At 39.5% G+C, this 17,351-nt stretch overlaps 1 protein-coding gene across 6 annotated transcripts in view; it reads left to right on the top strand.

The window, feature by feature from the left end:
• Positions 1-17,351, top strand: part of DENND4A (DENN domain containing 4A) — a 103,458-nt gene that overhangs the window by 59,593 nt on the left and 26,514 nt on the right. For all 6 annotated transcript variants that reach the window (XM_034435445.3, XM_087877777.1, XM_087877778.1 and 3 more), the window contains exons 14-19: positions 3,146-3,279; positions 7,069-7,204; positions 9,997-10,203; positions 10,809-10,937; positions 11,325-11,469; positions 14,465-14,581. In XM_034435445.3, the coding sequence (XP_034291336.2) occupies positions 3,146-3,279; positions 7,069-7,204; positions 9,997-10,203; positions 10,809-10,937; positions 11,325-11,469; positions 14,465-14,581 (868 nt within the window). The remainder of the gene's footprint in view (positions 1-3,145; positions 3,280-7,068; positions 7,205-9,996; positions 10,204-10,808; positions 10,938-11,324; positions 11,470-14,464; positions 14,582-17,351) is intronic.

The following is a 17,351-nucleotide window of genomic DNA, read 5'->3' on the forward strand; positions in this document are numbered from 1 at the left end:
TGTTTAGCAGAGTGATGGCGTTCGAGGAAAAAACTGTCCTTGTGTCTAGTTGTTCTGGTGTGCAGTGCTCTATAGGGTCGTTTTGATGGTAGGAGTTGAAACAGTTTATGTCCAGGATGTGAGGGGTCTGTAAATATTTTCACAGCCCTCTTTTTGACACGTGCACTATACAGGTCCTCAATGGAAGGCAGGTTGGTAGCCATTGTTTTTTCTGCAGTTCTAATTATCCTTTGAAGTCTGTGTCTGTCTTGTTGGGTTGCAGAACCAAACCAGACAGTTATAGAGGTGCAGATGACAGACTCAACAATTCCTCTGTAGAACTGAATCAGCAGCTCTTTGGGCAGTTTGAGCTTCCTGAGTTGGCGCAGAAAGAACATTCTTTGTTTTGCTTCTTTGATGACGTTTTTGATGTTAGGTGTCCATTTTAGGTCTTGATATATGGTAGAGCCTAGAAATGTGAAGATCTCTACTGTTGATAGTAGATTAACTTCATGCTAAATCATAGAAACATACCTTTGAATGGAATTATTTAAATCACTGAAGTCAATCTCTTCTTGTAGTGTAGAGTCCAGGTCTTCTTTAATTTTCCATCAAGGGTATTTTCCTACCAGAACTTCTATTCCTGGATGGGAAGGTTAACCAACTTCAGAACAATTCAATTTTTCTTTGGTTTCTCCTATTATATTATTTTGCTTTCCCATTTTCCTTTTTCTGTGTGATCTTGACCCAAGGGCCATTCTTGTTCAAATATTAATAGTCCACTTTTGATTGATGTGGTATTTCCCATTGGGCGTTGAAAAAGAAAAACAAATAGAGTAATGAAGTGTGAGATGCCATAGCTTCAGTATAGCTTGCATTTATAATGTGTTTCCATAATGAGGTTTATTCTCGGCACCGTTTTGCTTCAGACAGATTTTATAATCTATCCAAGTAATCAACATTTTCATGGCTTGCTCTCAGTCTCATTGAGAGCAAGCCATGAAATTTCTGTGCGCTGTGGAAGCCTTTTGAAGACAGTAACATTTATTTTTGCAAGAATCCCCTTGGGCTAACAGCTGCAAATATGAAAACTACTTATCAGTCACCTGAGAGGAATGAGCATAGCAACTATGAAAATTAAGTACATTTCCTGCGTGCCGTAGAAAGAGGGCCAGCTCCCCCAGGTGCCATTCTATTGATGACAAGCTCTTCGGCTGGCAGGAAAACATGTTTTCTGTTGAGACTCAAGTGATCCTGTGGAAAAAAATGCCTTTAAGAAAGTGGCACATAGAATTTCTTTTATAATGTTGTTAAACACATCTAAGCAAGCTTGTTGATTTAAATTAATACCTAAATCCCCCCCAAAAAAGTAATAACTTCACATTGTCTCCACAAAGAGGCTGAACAATTGCAAAAATGTTTGCAGGAGAATAGAAAAATAGATTACTATTATTATTATTATTATTATTATTATTATTATTATTATTATTATTATTATTATTATTATTAATTCAACTTATATACCGCCCTTCTCCCCAGGGGGACTCAGGGCGGTGGACAGCCAAATTTAAAACACATATAGTACAAAAGTTAAGAAAAAACTAAAATAAATTAAATCATCGGCATTTCCAATTTAAAATCCCAGATCTGCAAAATCGAAAAGTTCCCAATTTAAAACCCAGAATCAATAAAATCGAAAATTTAAAAACCCCATTAAAACCAATTAAACTAGGCCAGGTTAACAGAGTTGGAAGGATCTTGCAGGTCATCTGGTCCAAACCCCCCCCCCCCCACTGCCCAAGCAGGAGACCCTACACCATTTCTGTCAGATGGCAGTCCAATCTCTTCTTGAAAGGCTCCAGTGATGAAGCTCCCACTGGTTGATTGTTCTCAATGTCAGAAAATTTCTCCTTATTTACAGGTTGAATCTCTCCTTGTTCAGTTTCCATCCATTATTCCTTGTCCTGCTTTCAGGTGCTTTGGAAAATAGCTTGACCCCGTCCTCTCTGTGGCAGCCCCTCAAATATTGGAAGATTGCTCTCATGTCTCCCCTGGTCCTTCTCTTCACTAGACTAGCCATGCCCAGTTCCTGCAACCATTCATCGTATGTTTTAGCCTCCAGTCCCCTAATCCTCCTGGTTGCTCTTCTCTGCACTCTTTCTAGAGTCTCAACATCTTTTTTATAGTGTGGTGACCAAAACTGGATGCAGGACTCTAGGTGTAGTTTTACTAGAGCTTTATAGAGTGGTATTAGTACCTCCCTTGAATAGAATAGAACAGGAATAGGAAAAGAGTGGAGTGGAATGGAGTAAAGTAGAGTAGAATTCTTTATTGGCCACACAAGGAATTTGTCTTCGGTGCATAAGCACTCAGTGTACATAAAAGCTATAAGTGATAAATCATGATCATAGTCATCATAAAAATACATTCATCGTGACTCATAAGATACAACACTTAGTGATAGTCATAGGATACTAAATAAGCAATCAACATATATCATACTAGGAAACTAAATAAAACAATATATATCATAAAGATACAAGCCACAACGTTATAGTCATAAGGAGAAAGGAGAAAGGTAATAGGAAAGATGAGAAGAATAATAGTAATACAGCCTTACTAAATAGTTTGACTGTGCTGTGTTGTGGGAATTAATTGTTTAGCAGAGTGATAGAATTGGGAGGTGGGGGGAACTGTCCTTGTTTCTAGTTGTCCTGATGTGCAATGTCCAGGCATGAGACCATTATACGAAAGCCTGTGTTTTCTCAAACTTAACACCTTTGAAAATGTGTAGACTTCTGCATGCTGGCTGGGGAATTCTGGGTAGTTGAAGTCCACACATCTTAAAAGTTGCCAAGGTTGAGAAACACTGCATGAAAGCAATCTCTTCACAGGGCAGGTATCGTTTGAAAGAAACGTGTTGAAAACAACCCGATGGAGTCCAGTCAGAAAAGAGTGCAAGAAAGAAGATTATCCTCTCTTTCTGCGAGATTGGTAGAATTACAAATAATACCAACAAATCAAAAACAAAGTAGTTTTTAATAGAGGTTTTTAACGTTATCCCTTAATCTGCATCCTGGCAACTGTTTGCAAAAGCTCACGGATTGAAGGGTTCCTAACTTCCTGGCAAGGAATGTAATAACTTTTTTTAATCCATTTTGGACAGGTGGATATAGACAAGACTGGCGACACAAGGCTTATAGAACTCGATGAGTCCCACAAGAGCGAGCACACCGTCTTCGTAACACCCCCAGAGATTCCTCATCTGCCCAACGGAGAGGAACTCCCATATCAATACAGGTAATCCTTTCAAGCCATCCGGTGAAATTCCAAAAGTGGTTTTTTCAAGAGGCAACTGGAACTTTCTGGCTTTTCTTTGAAGAGGTTTCACTTCTCATCCAAGAAGCTTCTTCAGCTCTGACTGGATGGTGGGGAACGGAAGGATTGATACTCCTTGCAGAGGTCATTTGCATCCTTTTAGAGGGTCGTTGAGGCCACCTGGAGGTTTGTCTGTGTCCTCAGGGTCACCTGAGTAGTGCAAATGGGTGTAGAGTCTTCTTGGTAGAAAACATTCCTGCAGCTTTCTACAGCTGAGCAATTTTAATTAACGCCAGTTTTCGTCTTCTTGATTGCAATCATTTCAGTGGGTTTAAATGGGCACATTTTAGTTATGCATGGATTTGGTGCTAGGATATTTCTCTTGTGCAGTGGTGAAATGTAAAATTTGTTACTACGATTCTGTGGGCGTGGCTTGGTGGGGGGGGTAATGTGGTGGGGTAATTTTTTTTTTTTTAACTTTTAAAACCACTTTTTCTACAACCTCTTCAGCCGAAGAGGTTGTTAAAAAAATGCTTTTAAAAGCCTCTGATGATCAGGCAACTCAGCTGGGATCGTCAGAGCCTTTGAAAAGCATTTTTTCTACAACCTCTTCGGCTGAAGAGGTTGTAGAAAAATGCTTTTAGAAGCCTCTGACGATCCCAGGCGCGGCTCAGCTGGGCATGGGGAGTGGGTGGGCAGGGATTTTTGCTACCGGTTCTCCAAACCACCTGCCTCCATCGCTACCAGATTGGGTGATCCGGTCTGAACCGGGAGCATTTCTCCCTGCTCTTGTGTTCAAATGCACGTAGAAAAGGCTCCTATTTAGAATATCAGCTTCAGAGGTTAGCAGTGAGCAGTCTCAATGAACAATTTATTAATTTATTATTTATTAATTCAATTTGTATGCCGCCCCTCTCCAAAGACTCAGGGCGGCATACAACGATCAGACTGCAGTCATATAAAAAGGTAAAGGTTCCCCTCACACATAGGTGCTAATCGTTCCCAACTGAATGACTGCAGAATATTCTACACTGAGCTTCATTTTGAAAGAGGTTTAAAATTTCAGTGCATAGCCTTTCTAACAGATATTTTTTACTTGAGCTCTAACAACCTTTTCATTGTACTTCAGCAACAGCTAAAGAGTCTCTCATACCAATTAAGATAAAGCGCATGTAATGAATTTAATTATTAGATGTCCCAGACAATAATTTTTTTTCTGTTCTTTTTCACCCATTCTGAGACTCCATTTTCCTCCATCATCTAATTTTCCTCTACCAAATGAATCTACGGTTTAGTATCGATTTTCATGGGCTGTTGCTTCTGCTAGTTCGCTAAAAACTAAATAAGCTTTATAAACTGCATTCTTAAATGTGGTCAATACTAATGAAGTTGTCAGTCTAACTAAATAGCATGTGAAAATAAAAAAAAAAATCTATCCTGCTTAAATACTGAAATTTAAGTAAGTGTACAGTTTCCTGAACAGCAACTAGTTTTGAGCAATGACATAGAGAAACCTCAAAACCTCACTGTGTGTCTTCCAGATCAATCTGCCATGTCTTTTGATTCTCACAGGTACTGGTTCTCTAGCTCACTAATGGTTTATAATACAAAAAAGATGCTGAGACCCTAGGACAGTGATGGCGAACCTATGGCATGCGTGCCACAGGTGGCACGCAGAGACCTCTCTGCGGGCACACCAGCCGTCACCCCAGCCCAGCTCCACCGCGCATGCCTGCACTCCTCCACCGGCCAGCCGGTCTTCGGGTCTCTGCCACAGATGCACAGGCGACGGGGTGCATGCACGGGGATGCTCACATTGCATTTTGGGGGAGGGTGCGCGGGCACGTACCCCCCTGTGCTCCATTTGGGGCCTGGAAGGCTTCCTGCACCAACCTGGAAGCCAAAACAGGGCACGGGGGCACCGCATGAGGCCCCCCTGCTCCCCGTTTTGGGCCTGGAAAGCCTCCAGCACCAACCTGGAAGATAAAAATTGGTGGGGAGGGCACATGTGCAGGGGGCACTCGCATTGCATTTTGGGGGTCCCCGCATGCGCATTCACGCAAGCAGGCACGCGCTTTGGGCACTCGGCACCAAAAAAGTTAATATATCACTGGTATATTCAAGTTATCACCTTTAAAGCTAGTTATTACCTTTAAAGCGCTTAGGACCTGGGTACCTACGAGACCATCTTTTGCCACCAATAGCCTCCCACCGACCAGTTCGTTCTCACAGGGAGGGACTACTCAGGACTACTACCGTCAGTCAAATTATGCCGACTGGCGACTCCCAGGGGGAGGGCCTTCTCTGTGGGGGCTCCAACCCTTTGGAATGAACTGCCCCCTGAGATACAAAATATCTCTGATCTCCGTGCTTTCTGCCGTGCCCTAAAAACCCTGATGTTCCAACAGGCGGGGCTAAACATAGGAACATGTGAATGTTTTTAAAATGTTATCTAATTTTAGGTTCTATTTAATTGGGCCAAACTATGTTATAATAATAATTTTAATTAGCAATTTTGTGTATCTATATTTTTCTTGACTGTACACCGCCTTGAGTCCTACGGGAGAAAGGCGGTATAGAAATATAATAAATAAATAAATAAATAAATAAATAAATAAATAAATAAATAGATAAATAGATAGATAGATAGATAGATAGATAGATAGATAGATAGATAGATAGATAGATAGATAGATAGTCTTACGCTTGAGCAAGAAGGTTGGATTAGGCTTAAATAACCAACTTGGTTATTCTGTTATAATCAGATGACAGAGAATACTTTCTTACTAAGACTTTGGGGATCAACTGTCAGAGACAACAGCAGTGGGCTGGTCAGTGGTTGATGTTCAGCAGCCCAAGAAAGTGATGTCAATATAAACTTCTGGATTTCAGAATTTGGAAGCATTTCTTTCCAAGAGAAAATGTATCTTGTATAACGTATGAACGAAATGTACATTTTAAAAATAGTACATTAGTAAAAAAATAAGTAACAACTACACTAGTGGCCAAAATTGTGGAAACCTTTCCACAAAATTGTGGAAAAGTGTATTTTCTAAAACTAGCTAATAACACCACTTTTTTGGGGAGGAGTACCATAAAATTATTTACCAATGGAAATATAATTTAATCAAGGATGTAACGCAATACCTTTTATGAAGGATTTGCTATTAGAGTAGCAGTTACAGTATAAAGAAGAAAAGTGAAACACGTAGAAAAAACAAGATATACAAAAATGATCACCAGGTCAGTTAATACTTAGCTGGATAACCTTTAGCATGAATTACAGCCTTACAACGTCTTCCCATGGAGTGAACCAAGTCTTTGAGTTCTGCAGCTGTTATAATGTAAAATCAAGATTGAAGGATTGCTTCTATAACTGGGTTTTATTGCTGGGTCGCTTCTGACTAGCAAATTTCTTTAGTTGAATCCATAGATTTTCAATTGGGTGAAGGTCTGGGCTATTCCCAGGCCATTTCAGCAGTAGAATATGATTATCTTGAAACTCCACAAAAAAAAGTGGTGTTTTTAGCCATCAAACCTCAAAAATATACTTTTCCCAAAAGGTTTCCACAATTTTGGCCACTACAGTAAGTAGCAGCCCATCTCAAGAACTTTGTGGTCTCCTCCAATAGATGAAATAAAATACGGTCCACTCAGGAAATAAGCATTTTAGACATGCTCCAGATGTTCTACCTTAATGGCAAAGTACGAAAGAGCCTTCAGGGGTTTGTTGATTACAAGTAAATAAAAGTACGCCTTACTCTTTTTCAGCTACAATGGATTTCCGGTACTAAAGCAAAATTTATTTGAGCAGCCAGCAGGACTTCTGACAATACAAAACAGTAAATTGTCTTCGAAAGTCAGCAGCCCAAACAGTCCTTTGCCAGTGTTCAGAAGAACAAAACAGGTAATTTATACACTTGTGGTATAATGCAGAGTTAACATAGGTGAAAATAGAAATAACAAACTAGATGCCCATAAAATCTTGTGGGATTGCTGCTGGGATAGCTTGTCTAGATAAACTCCTTGAAGAAAATTGTAAATGCAATTTAATTCCTTTACGGCGTTTTATCTAGGCAAGCTATCCCATAGCAAGAATGCAAAATCTGATCTGGATAATATTAAGACAGAGATTTTTTTTTCTTTTATAGGGTTATAGTGGCAAATAAAAGCATTTCTCTTGAAACAGTCTGCCCCCAAATTTTTTAGTACATAAATCCTAGTGAATAATTTTGATCCTGTATAAGTATTTCATCTCTCTCAGGGTCTAAAATCGATTTTTACTTTTCTGGTTGCAAATATATTAGCCACGGCAGATTCCTGCCTTTATTTTGCAATTCTTGTTGTGTCTTTAGTCTATTTCATGAGATGTATCATGTTGACATATGTCATCAAATCTCTCTTGCCATCGTTGCCTTTGAAATCAGAAGTATTTGACAGTAATGATAGTAGTAAAATACTTGGATTTATCCTTGCCTTTAAGGAGTTTTCTCTTCATGTCACTTCATATCATTGCCTTCTTTATTCCCGTATATCATCAATACGTGAAAATCATTGGCTAAATCTGCTCTTTCTGTAGCTTATATTCTACGAATAGGAAATTTTATTCATTCGGGCGTCATGATAAATGGCATACTTTATAATATAATCTTAAATTGGAAAAAATTAGTTTTGCCTTCTCCTCTTGTATCCTGGACATAAATTGTTTCAACTCCTACCCTCAAAACGACGCTATAGAGCACCAGTGGTGGGGTTCAAACTTTTTTCCTACCGGTTCTGTGGGTGTGGCTTTCTGGGCGTGGCAGGGGAAAGATACTGCAAAGTCCCCATTTCCTCCCGATCAGCTGGGACTTGGAAGGCAGAGAATAGATGGGGGCGGGGCCAGTCAGAATTTTTACTATCTGTTCTCCGAACTACTCAAAATTTCCGCTACCGGTTCTCCAGAACTGGTCAGAACCTGCTGAAACCCACCTCTGCACTGCACACCAAAACAACTAGACACAAGAACAATTTTTTCCCAAACGCCATCACTCTGCTAAACAAATAATTCCCTCAACGCTGTCAAATTATTTATTAAGTCTGCACTACTATTAATCTTCTCCTTATCGTTCCCACCACCCACCACTCATTCTTATGACTGCATGACTGTAACTTGTTGCTGTATCCTTACGATTTATATTGATTGTTTTCTAGTATGATTTGATGGCTTATTAGTAACCTTGGCTATCACTAAGTGTTTTTATTCTTGATGAATGTAGTTTATCCTCCTTATGTACACTGAGAGCATATACTCCAAAGACAAATTTCCTGTGTGTCCAATCACAGTTGGCCGATAAAGAATTCTATTCTATTCTATTCTATTCTATTCTATTCTATTCTATTCTATTCTATTCTATTCTATTCTATTCTATTCTATTCTTCTATGACGTGCAAAATTTAGAATCTTACTCTTCTTTTTCCTCATTCCATATCAATCTATTAATTGTTCTTTGCCAATTCTGCAATTTGTTTTAATCTGGGGTTTGAATTGGTGCCATTTGAAATAGGTTCATCTCAGGTAGTACATTTATTTTTATTTCTGCTGAAAATCTTAGCCAGGGAAATGTTAAGCTTTTCCATCTTTCAATGTCTTCTTTTATTTCCTTCCATAATTTGTTACAATTGTTTTAAAATATGTCTTTATTGTATCCCATCAAGTAAAATCCTAAACATTTCACTGGATCTTTTGTTATATCAGGCTTTTTATTCACAATTTTTTTCCCCTTGGAAATTAAGTTTTTGTGTTATCTTTGTTGATTTTATGTCTGGAAAAGCAACCAGTACCTTTAATTAATTTCATCAACTGCCTTGTGGAGTTTTATGATTTCTAATTATTAATACTTCATCATTTGCATAACAATTAAGATATTCCTCTCCTTTTAATTTCGACTTTGAATTATCTATTCTTTATATATTTTTTAGGTCTGGTGGCCAAGATTGAAAGTGACCAAGATTCAAATAACAAATACCCAGAGTTGCTTTTAGCAAGCAGCCATATAAATATGATAGATAAACAAGCAAAATTTGTAAGGCCAGATTCCAAAACTATGATTCTTAGGATAAATTTATTAAACTTCAGTGACAAAAGAAGTATGCTAAGGAATAAAGTGTTACTTTTAGAAAGCTAATTTTAGAACAAAGGATGGGATTAATGTGTATACTATATTAGAATGATAGCACAGTGACAAAGCAAATGAGAATTAAAAATATAATAATAATAATAATGATGATGATGATGATGGATGGTTGATACTTAGGACACTGGCAACAACCCGTATCAACAATTAGCGCCAGTCAATGGTATTTGTGATATATTTTTAAATGTTCAGTTGACTGAGTTTCATGTTTAATGAATAAAAGTATAATAATAATGGCAAAAGAATGAAATTGATAAATTGGATGTTAAAATGAGATGCAACTTAGCTGTTGCAAAACCTAATCATCAAGCCCTCTGCTTCTCAGTGACCCAAGCAAAGGTTGAAGGTTTGTGGTGGATTTTAAAGAGAAGCCAGGACCTTCCTTCCTCACTTGGTATTAGAATCTAATTTCCCATTTCCCAATATATGGGGAAATGGGAGATCCCAGTATTTGGTCCACTATTCACAATAACCGTGGTGCTGCAGCTGTGATTAACCTCTTCCTTTCTGCCTCTCCCTGCAGGAAATCAAGTCTGCGCACAAGATAGCCAAGAGATATTCCTCCATCCCCCAGATGTGGTCCAGGTGTTTGCTGCGCCATTGCTACGGCCTGTGGTTTATCTGCCTGCCTGCTTACATCCGCGTCTGCCATTCCAAAGTGAGGGCCCTGAGGACGGCCTACGATGTCTTGCGCAAGATGCACACAAAAAAAATAGAGCCACCCGATGAGGTAAAGGGACGGGCTTTCTGGCCAGTGAGGCCGTTGACAGGTGTTAGCATTTCAGAGTGAAAAAATAACCTCTATCTATCTATCTATCTATCTATCTATCTATCTATCTATCTATCTATCTATCTATCTATCTATCTATCTATCTCTATCTATCTATCTATCTATCTATCTATCTCTATCTATCTATCTATCTATCCCTCCCTCCCTCCCTCCCTCCCTCTCTCTTCTCTTCTCTTCTCTTCTCTTCTCTTCTCTTCTCTTCTCTTCCTCTCTCCTGTCTTTCTTCTCTCTCTTTCCCCCCTCTCTCTTCTCTCTCCTCTTTCTCTCTTTCTCTCTTCTCTCTCCTCTTTCTCTCTTTCTCTCTTCTCTCCCTCTCCCTCTCCCCTCTCCCCTCTCTCTTTTCTCTCTTCTCCCTCCTCACTTTTCTCTCCTCTTTCTCTCCTCTCTCTCTCTCTCCCTGTCCCTTCTCTCTCCTCTCTTCTCTCTCTCTCTCTCCCTCTCCCCTTTTCCCTGTTTCTTCTCTCTCCTCTTTCTCTTCTCTCTCTCTCCCTCTCCCTCTCCCCTCTCTCTCCTGTCTCTTCTCTCTCTCTCTTCCTTTTGGTCAGGTATGCTACCGGGTGTTGATGCAGCTCTGCGGGCAATACGGTCAGCCTGTCTTAGCCGTGAAAGTCCTTTTCGAGATGAAGAAAGCCGGCATCGATCCTAATGCCATTACCTATGGTTACTACAATAAGGTAAATTGATTGTTTGGCATCAGATAAGATGGAAATACCATCTCACTCCCCTGTCTTTGATTAGCCTTTGTTTTCCAAGCCAGTTCAGCATCCTTTCCATACTCCACACGGGCTTATCCATATTTATTTTTATATTACATTTTTAAAACTTCCATCTCCCTTATACAGCAACTCTGGGCAATGTACAAATAGACATACGACATAATAGTTGTACATAAATATATTAAAAAAAACCTTTTATTTGTTTATTTATTGGCTGCCCATCTAGGCAGAGGGTAACTCTGGGCGGCTTACAGTATTGAAAAGATAAAACTTCCAGAACAGGATCTAATCTTTACCAAGATCCTCAGAAATGCGTGATTAAATATCCATTTGATGTCATTGCAGGCTGTTTTGGAAAGCAGTTGGCCGTCGAGCAATCGGAGTGGCTACTTCCTGTGGACCAAGATAAGGAATGTCATTTTAGGAATAACCCAGTTTAAAAGAGTTCTAAGGAAGCAGCCTGCAAACGGCATCCACAAAACTCTTTCTGGTAAATCATTTGTGTATGATTTTTATTTTGTAACTCTAGGAATGTTTGTACTTCAGACTGCTAGAATTACAAGAAATGTTTTCACCATAGTGATGATGCCTCTGAGCCTGAATAAATAAATAACTTACTAGCACAATGATCTGTTGCCATGTATTTAGGGCAGAGGTCTCCAATCTTGGCAACTTGAAGCCTGGTGGACTTCAATTCCCAGAATTCCCCAGCCAACAAAGTTCAATTCTGGGAGTTGAAGTCCTCCAGGTTTAAAGTTACCAAGGTTGGAGACCCCTGATTTAGACAGCCAGAAGTTCTACAAAGATGAACTCTGGCTGCCAACTATCGTTAAGTACCAATTCTTCAATGTAATCTGGCTACCAATTGTTGCTAGTCGTTTGGTTCACACTACCGACAGCTGTCTAATAACTTCGACATCAACACACAGTGGAAAGCCAAATGGGCTGCTGGGTGCCCAGATACAGACAGATACGTAGACGACCCTACACAAAAGTCAGATTTTGACCTTCCTCATCAGCATTGGTCAACTCTGAACAGGATCCGTACCCAACATGGTGTCTGCCAGGACTTATTGTTTAAGTAGGGTCTTGTCTCCACCCATCAGTGTGACTGTGGTGCTCCTCGACAAAATATCCACCACATCGTGTCTGAATCTCAATCAAGAGCTTACACCAGCCCAATGTCTGATTTTTTCAACATAGATCACCCTGTTCTTGAATGGCTGGTGGACTGGACTTTTTTTTTTTTAAATTTGATTGATATGCCGCCCTTCTCCGGAGACTCAGGGCGGCTTACAATGCGTTAAGCAATAGCCTTCATACTTTTGTATATTTTTTACAAAGTCAGCTTATTGCCCCCACAAACTGGGTCCTCAATTTACCTACCTTAGAAAGGATGGAAGGCTGAGTCAACCTTGAGCCTGGTGAGATTCGAACATTAACATTTGAACCACTATAAGTCCATGTATTTGCCATACACTAAATACATAAATAGGGACACGGTGACTCAGGGATGTGGTGGCTCAGTGGCTAAGACGCTGAGCATGTTGATCAAAAGGTCGGCACTTCAGTGGTTTGAATCCCTAGCGCCGCGTAACGGGGTGAGCGCCCGTGACTTGTCCCAGCTTCTGCCAACCTAGCAGTTCGAAAGCACGTAAAAATGCAAGTAGAAAAATAGGGGCCACCTTTGGTGGGAAGGGAACAGCGTTCCGTGCGCCTTTGGCGTTGAGTCATGCCGGCCAAATGACCACGGAGACGTCTTCGGACAGCGCTGGCTCTTCTGCTTTGAAACTGAGATGAGCACCACCCCCTAGAGTCAGAAACGGCTAGCACATATGTGCGAGGGGAACCTTTACCTTTACTTAAATACATAAATAAGCACAATGATCATGCTAAAAAAAGAACTGATAGCAGCACTATAGATTGCTCATATATTAAAGTTATTAAATATTAACAGCCAGTAAAAATGACACAACATGTCAGTGTAGTCAGTGCTCTAATGGAAACATGTGCATTCAAAGAAACATGGACCTGAATACAAATCTTAAATGCAGCAAAAGTTTGAGACTGGCCTCTGCCTCAATGTTGCAAGACCATTTCAGGCAAACTGGAAACCCTCCCAAATAATAAATATTAATGGCCACTTCCTGTTTCTGTACTTTTCCCTTTCTGGTTTCTGTTGAAGCTGATGAGTCCTCCTTGAATAAATTAAAGGCAAAACCATCAGAGTCTTATTAGCAGTAATAAATCAAATTGTACAAACCATTACAGAAACTGGAAACTAAAATAGAAAGATTAAACAAATGTGCAGTATGGATATAAAATTAAGAATTAACTACCGTGGATCGTATTAAAAAAACATTAAATACAATCTTTGCAATAAAACAGGGTATAAGTAATAGAGAAATAGATGGTCACACATTAATAGCTAGCAACCAATTTCTGGAAAACAAAGAATATCAGGAATTCTAGGAAAGGAAAAACAGATCATACTCTTCAGCTCCAGAGTTTACAAATGTATTTATTCATCTGTTCGACCTTTATCTAGATTGTTGATTGAGTGCTGAAAGGCGCTTGCAGTATTAATTAAACAGAATTTTTTATAAACTTGGAATGTAATTGAAGCCATAAATGAAATTAAGAGGAGGTGAAGATCAGAGGGGAACGAAAGGTGCCCAGAAACACACACACCCGTCCCGACATAGTTCCTCAGTGCTTAAAGGAAAGTAGACCAAAAGGAATAGCCAGGAGGCAAAGATAACTCCATGCTATTATCCAGGAGTGGGGAAATATGCCCCGTTCATGACCTGTGGACTTCAACTCCCAGAATTCCTGAGCCAGCATGGCTGGCTCAGGAATTCTGGGAGTTGAAGTTCACAGGTCATGAAGGGGGCATAGTTCCTCATCCCTGCTATAGGCAGTCTTAACTAAAGTAGGGACAGGTGGTCCCTGAGTTATGACGGTAATGCAGCCAGACAATAATGGTCATAAGTTGTGATGGTCATAAAACAGGTCTTCGTGTGACCAGACCTAGATTTTCAACCTTTTTTTTTTTTTTGCATCAGTTAAGAAGCCAACACTGCATTTTCAGCATTTTTGCTAAAAACTGGTAGTAAATGGATGGCACTGCCAACAGTGCTTGACACCACAAGTAATAATTTTATGAGCTCTACTTAATTAATTGCATCTCAATTTAATTTAAATTCTATGGAAATCAAATAGATATTTGGTCCTGGTTCCATTTAGAGGCTTAGATGAGATCTTCAGTCTGGGGGGGAAAAAAAAGGAACACGGTCCTGATTTAGAGGCCCATGCTTTTATTAAATTTCAGCTATGACGCAGGGTTTTTTTTCTCCATACAATAATTGAAAAATAAAACAAGCCATGCAATCATCATCCCCTTATTTGAGGATTTATGTTGCCCTATTTTAAGATACGTTTTATCCTGTTTTTTAAAATTGATTTTATTTGTTTTGTTTTAATAGGGGACCATTCCGATCTCTTATATAAGTTGTCTAAAGAAGCAGTTAAGCAAGGAAAAACAAACATCCAGAAGAGCATTGACCAAAGAGATGAGAAAAAAGAGAGCGACTCAAGTTCCTGTATGTACCAAATGCAATACAATTGCATTTGATTTTTTTTTGTTTTTTAATACTCAGGCTTGATTTGTTTCAATTCCAACCGTGGTTGATTTTGCCATCTTGTTTGAAGGTTATTTTACCGCGAAACTTTAAAATAATTTGTCCTCCTTGCTTGTCATAGATCACTTAGTTTCTAATAGCGGTGCTTCTAGCAGAAATTTACAGAAAAACCCAGCTAGATTTCATGTTGGAGGTAATCCTTGCCTTATGATCACAATGGAGCTCAAAGTTCCTGTTGTTAAGTGAGACAGTTCTTAAGTGAGCTTTGCCCCAACTAACCAACTTCTTTGCCCCTGTTGTTAAGTGAGTCGCTGCAGTTGTTAAGTTAGTAACCCGGTTGTTAAGTGAATCGCTCCCATATAACACCTCTCCTGCGCGAGCTGCACTGGCTCCCGGTGGTCTTCCGGGTGCGCTTCAAGGTGTTGGTTCTCACCTTTAAAGCGCTCCATGGCTTAGGGCCAGGGTATTTACGAGACCACCTGCTGCTACCGATAACCTCCCACCGGCCAATACGCTCTCACAGAGAGGGCCTCCTCAGGGTGCCATCGGTCAAGCAATGTCGGCTGGTGGCCCCCAGGGGCAGGGCCTTCTCTGTGGGAGCACCCGCCCTCTGGAATGAGCTTCCTCCCAGAATACGGCTGATTCCGGATCTCCGCACTTTCCGTAAGGCCCTGAAGACGTTTTTATTTCAGCAAGCCGGCCTGGCCTGAATAGGTTTTAAGGGTTTTTAATTGTATTGCTAGGGGTTTTAAATTGGGGTGGCCGTTTAATTTAATTTATTCTTAATTATTTTAACTTTTATATTGCATGTTATTTTAATTCTCGGCTGTTCACCGCCCTGAGTCCCTTCGGGGAGAAAGGCGGGATATATATATATATATATATTTATAAATATATAATACATATATAAATAAATAAATAAATCTGACTTCCCCACGGACTTTGCTTATCAGAAGGTCACAAAAGGGGATTACATGACCCCGGGACACTGCAATGGTCATAAATACGAGCCAATGCTCACGTGACCATGGGGATGCTGCAACTTCCTAGCAGTGAGGACAATTGACCAGTGGAACAGCTTGCCACCAGAACTTGTGAATGCTCCATCGCTGGAGGTTTTTAAGAAGAAATTGGACAGCCATTTGTCTGGAATGCTATAGGGCTTCCTGGTTGAGCAGCGGGTTGGACTAGAAGACCTCTGAGGTTCCTTCCAACTCTGTTATTCTGTATTCTGTTGTAAGTGTGGAAAATGGTCATACAGCAAGTCATTTTTTTTCAGTGGTGTTGTAATTTTGAACATTCATTAAACCAGTGTTTCTCAACCTTGGAAGCTTGAAAATGGGTGGACTGCTGGCTGGGGGATTCTGGGAGTTGAAGCCCACCCATCTTCAAGCTACCAAGGTTGAGAAACACTGCATTAAACGAATCGTGGTAAGTTGAGAACTACCTGTATTCATTTACATCCATTGGAATACATACAAAAATACATCTGTTTGGTGAACTAAGTATGTGCTCAGAGGCAGATAGATGAGACCCATATTTTTTAATTATTATTCTATACTTTCAGATTGATGGTTTTTCATTGTTATAGTTATATACTAAAGCTCCTTTGAATGCAGTTAAAAATAACAGGCATATTCAGCTACATGGCAAGATAATACAGTGGGCACCATTCTTAAGATTTGTCCCCTTCTGAGGTCTAGCATAGTTTCCCCATATTTGGGACAAGGAAAAGGAAGAAGACGTTTTAAAAGGGCTGCATTTTTTTCTTAATCTTCCCGTCTACTCTCATTTATTATATTGCCTAAATATTTATGGAGAAACATACAGTTTAAAAATATGGTGTCACAACTCTTGTAACTGGAATGATAGAAATAGGTTTAGCAACAGGAGATTTGATTCTTTTATGTGATATTTAAGCAAAAAAAATTTAAAAGTTAGCTTAAGTAAAAACTTGATCAAAATGTAGATTTCATATTTTTTTTATTGAAAACTCTGCAAAATCAGTTACATAGCACATTAATACTTACAAATGTTTAGAGCAGTGGTTCTCAAGCATTTTGGCCTCAGGACCCTTTTGGGTGCTTAAAAATGATTATTGATGACCCAAAGAATTTCAGTGTATGGATTATATTTCTCAGTATAGATTATATTACAAATTAAACATCAGAAATGTTACAGTATTTATTTATTAGATTTCACAAACCTGAGAGTGACTCCTGGGTTCCCAGACCAGGAAAACCCCTGGTTTAAAGGAATATTCAGATGCACGTTGAAACAAACTTTGTATGAGAGATTGTGGCTTCTGTTCATAGATGTTGCTGATACGCTAGTCTCAATGACAACATTTTATTGATGGCATTTTGGGCTAAGACCCGTTCCCATAATCAGGCTTCTATTCAGACATATTTGCTGACATTCCAGGCTCCATAAAAATCAATAGTTGATAATAAGCCTGGATAGCTCTGCAGACAAAGGCACTGTAATTTAACACCAGCTGTCTGCAATTACTGTAAGTTCGAATCTCCCCAGGCTCAAGGTCGACTCAGCCTTCCATCCTTTCTAAGGTAGGTAAATTGAGGACCCAGTTTGTGGGGGCAATAAGCTGACTTTGTATAAAATATACAAAAGTATGAAGGCTATTGCTTAACGCACTGTAAGCCGCCCTGAGTCTCCGGAGAAGGGCGGCATATAAATCAAATTAAAAAAAAAATAAAAAAAAATAACCTAG

Source organism: Pantherophis guttatus, chromosome 13 (assembly GCF_059756535.1).
Source record: "Pantherophis guttatus breed Tessera chromosome 13, ASM5975653v1, whole genome shotgun sequence".
Classification (NCBI taxonomy): domain Eukaryota; kingdom Metazoa; phylum Chordata; class Lepidosauria; order Squamata; family Colubridae; genus Pantherophis; species Pantherophis guttatus.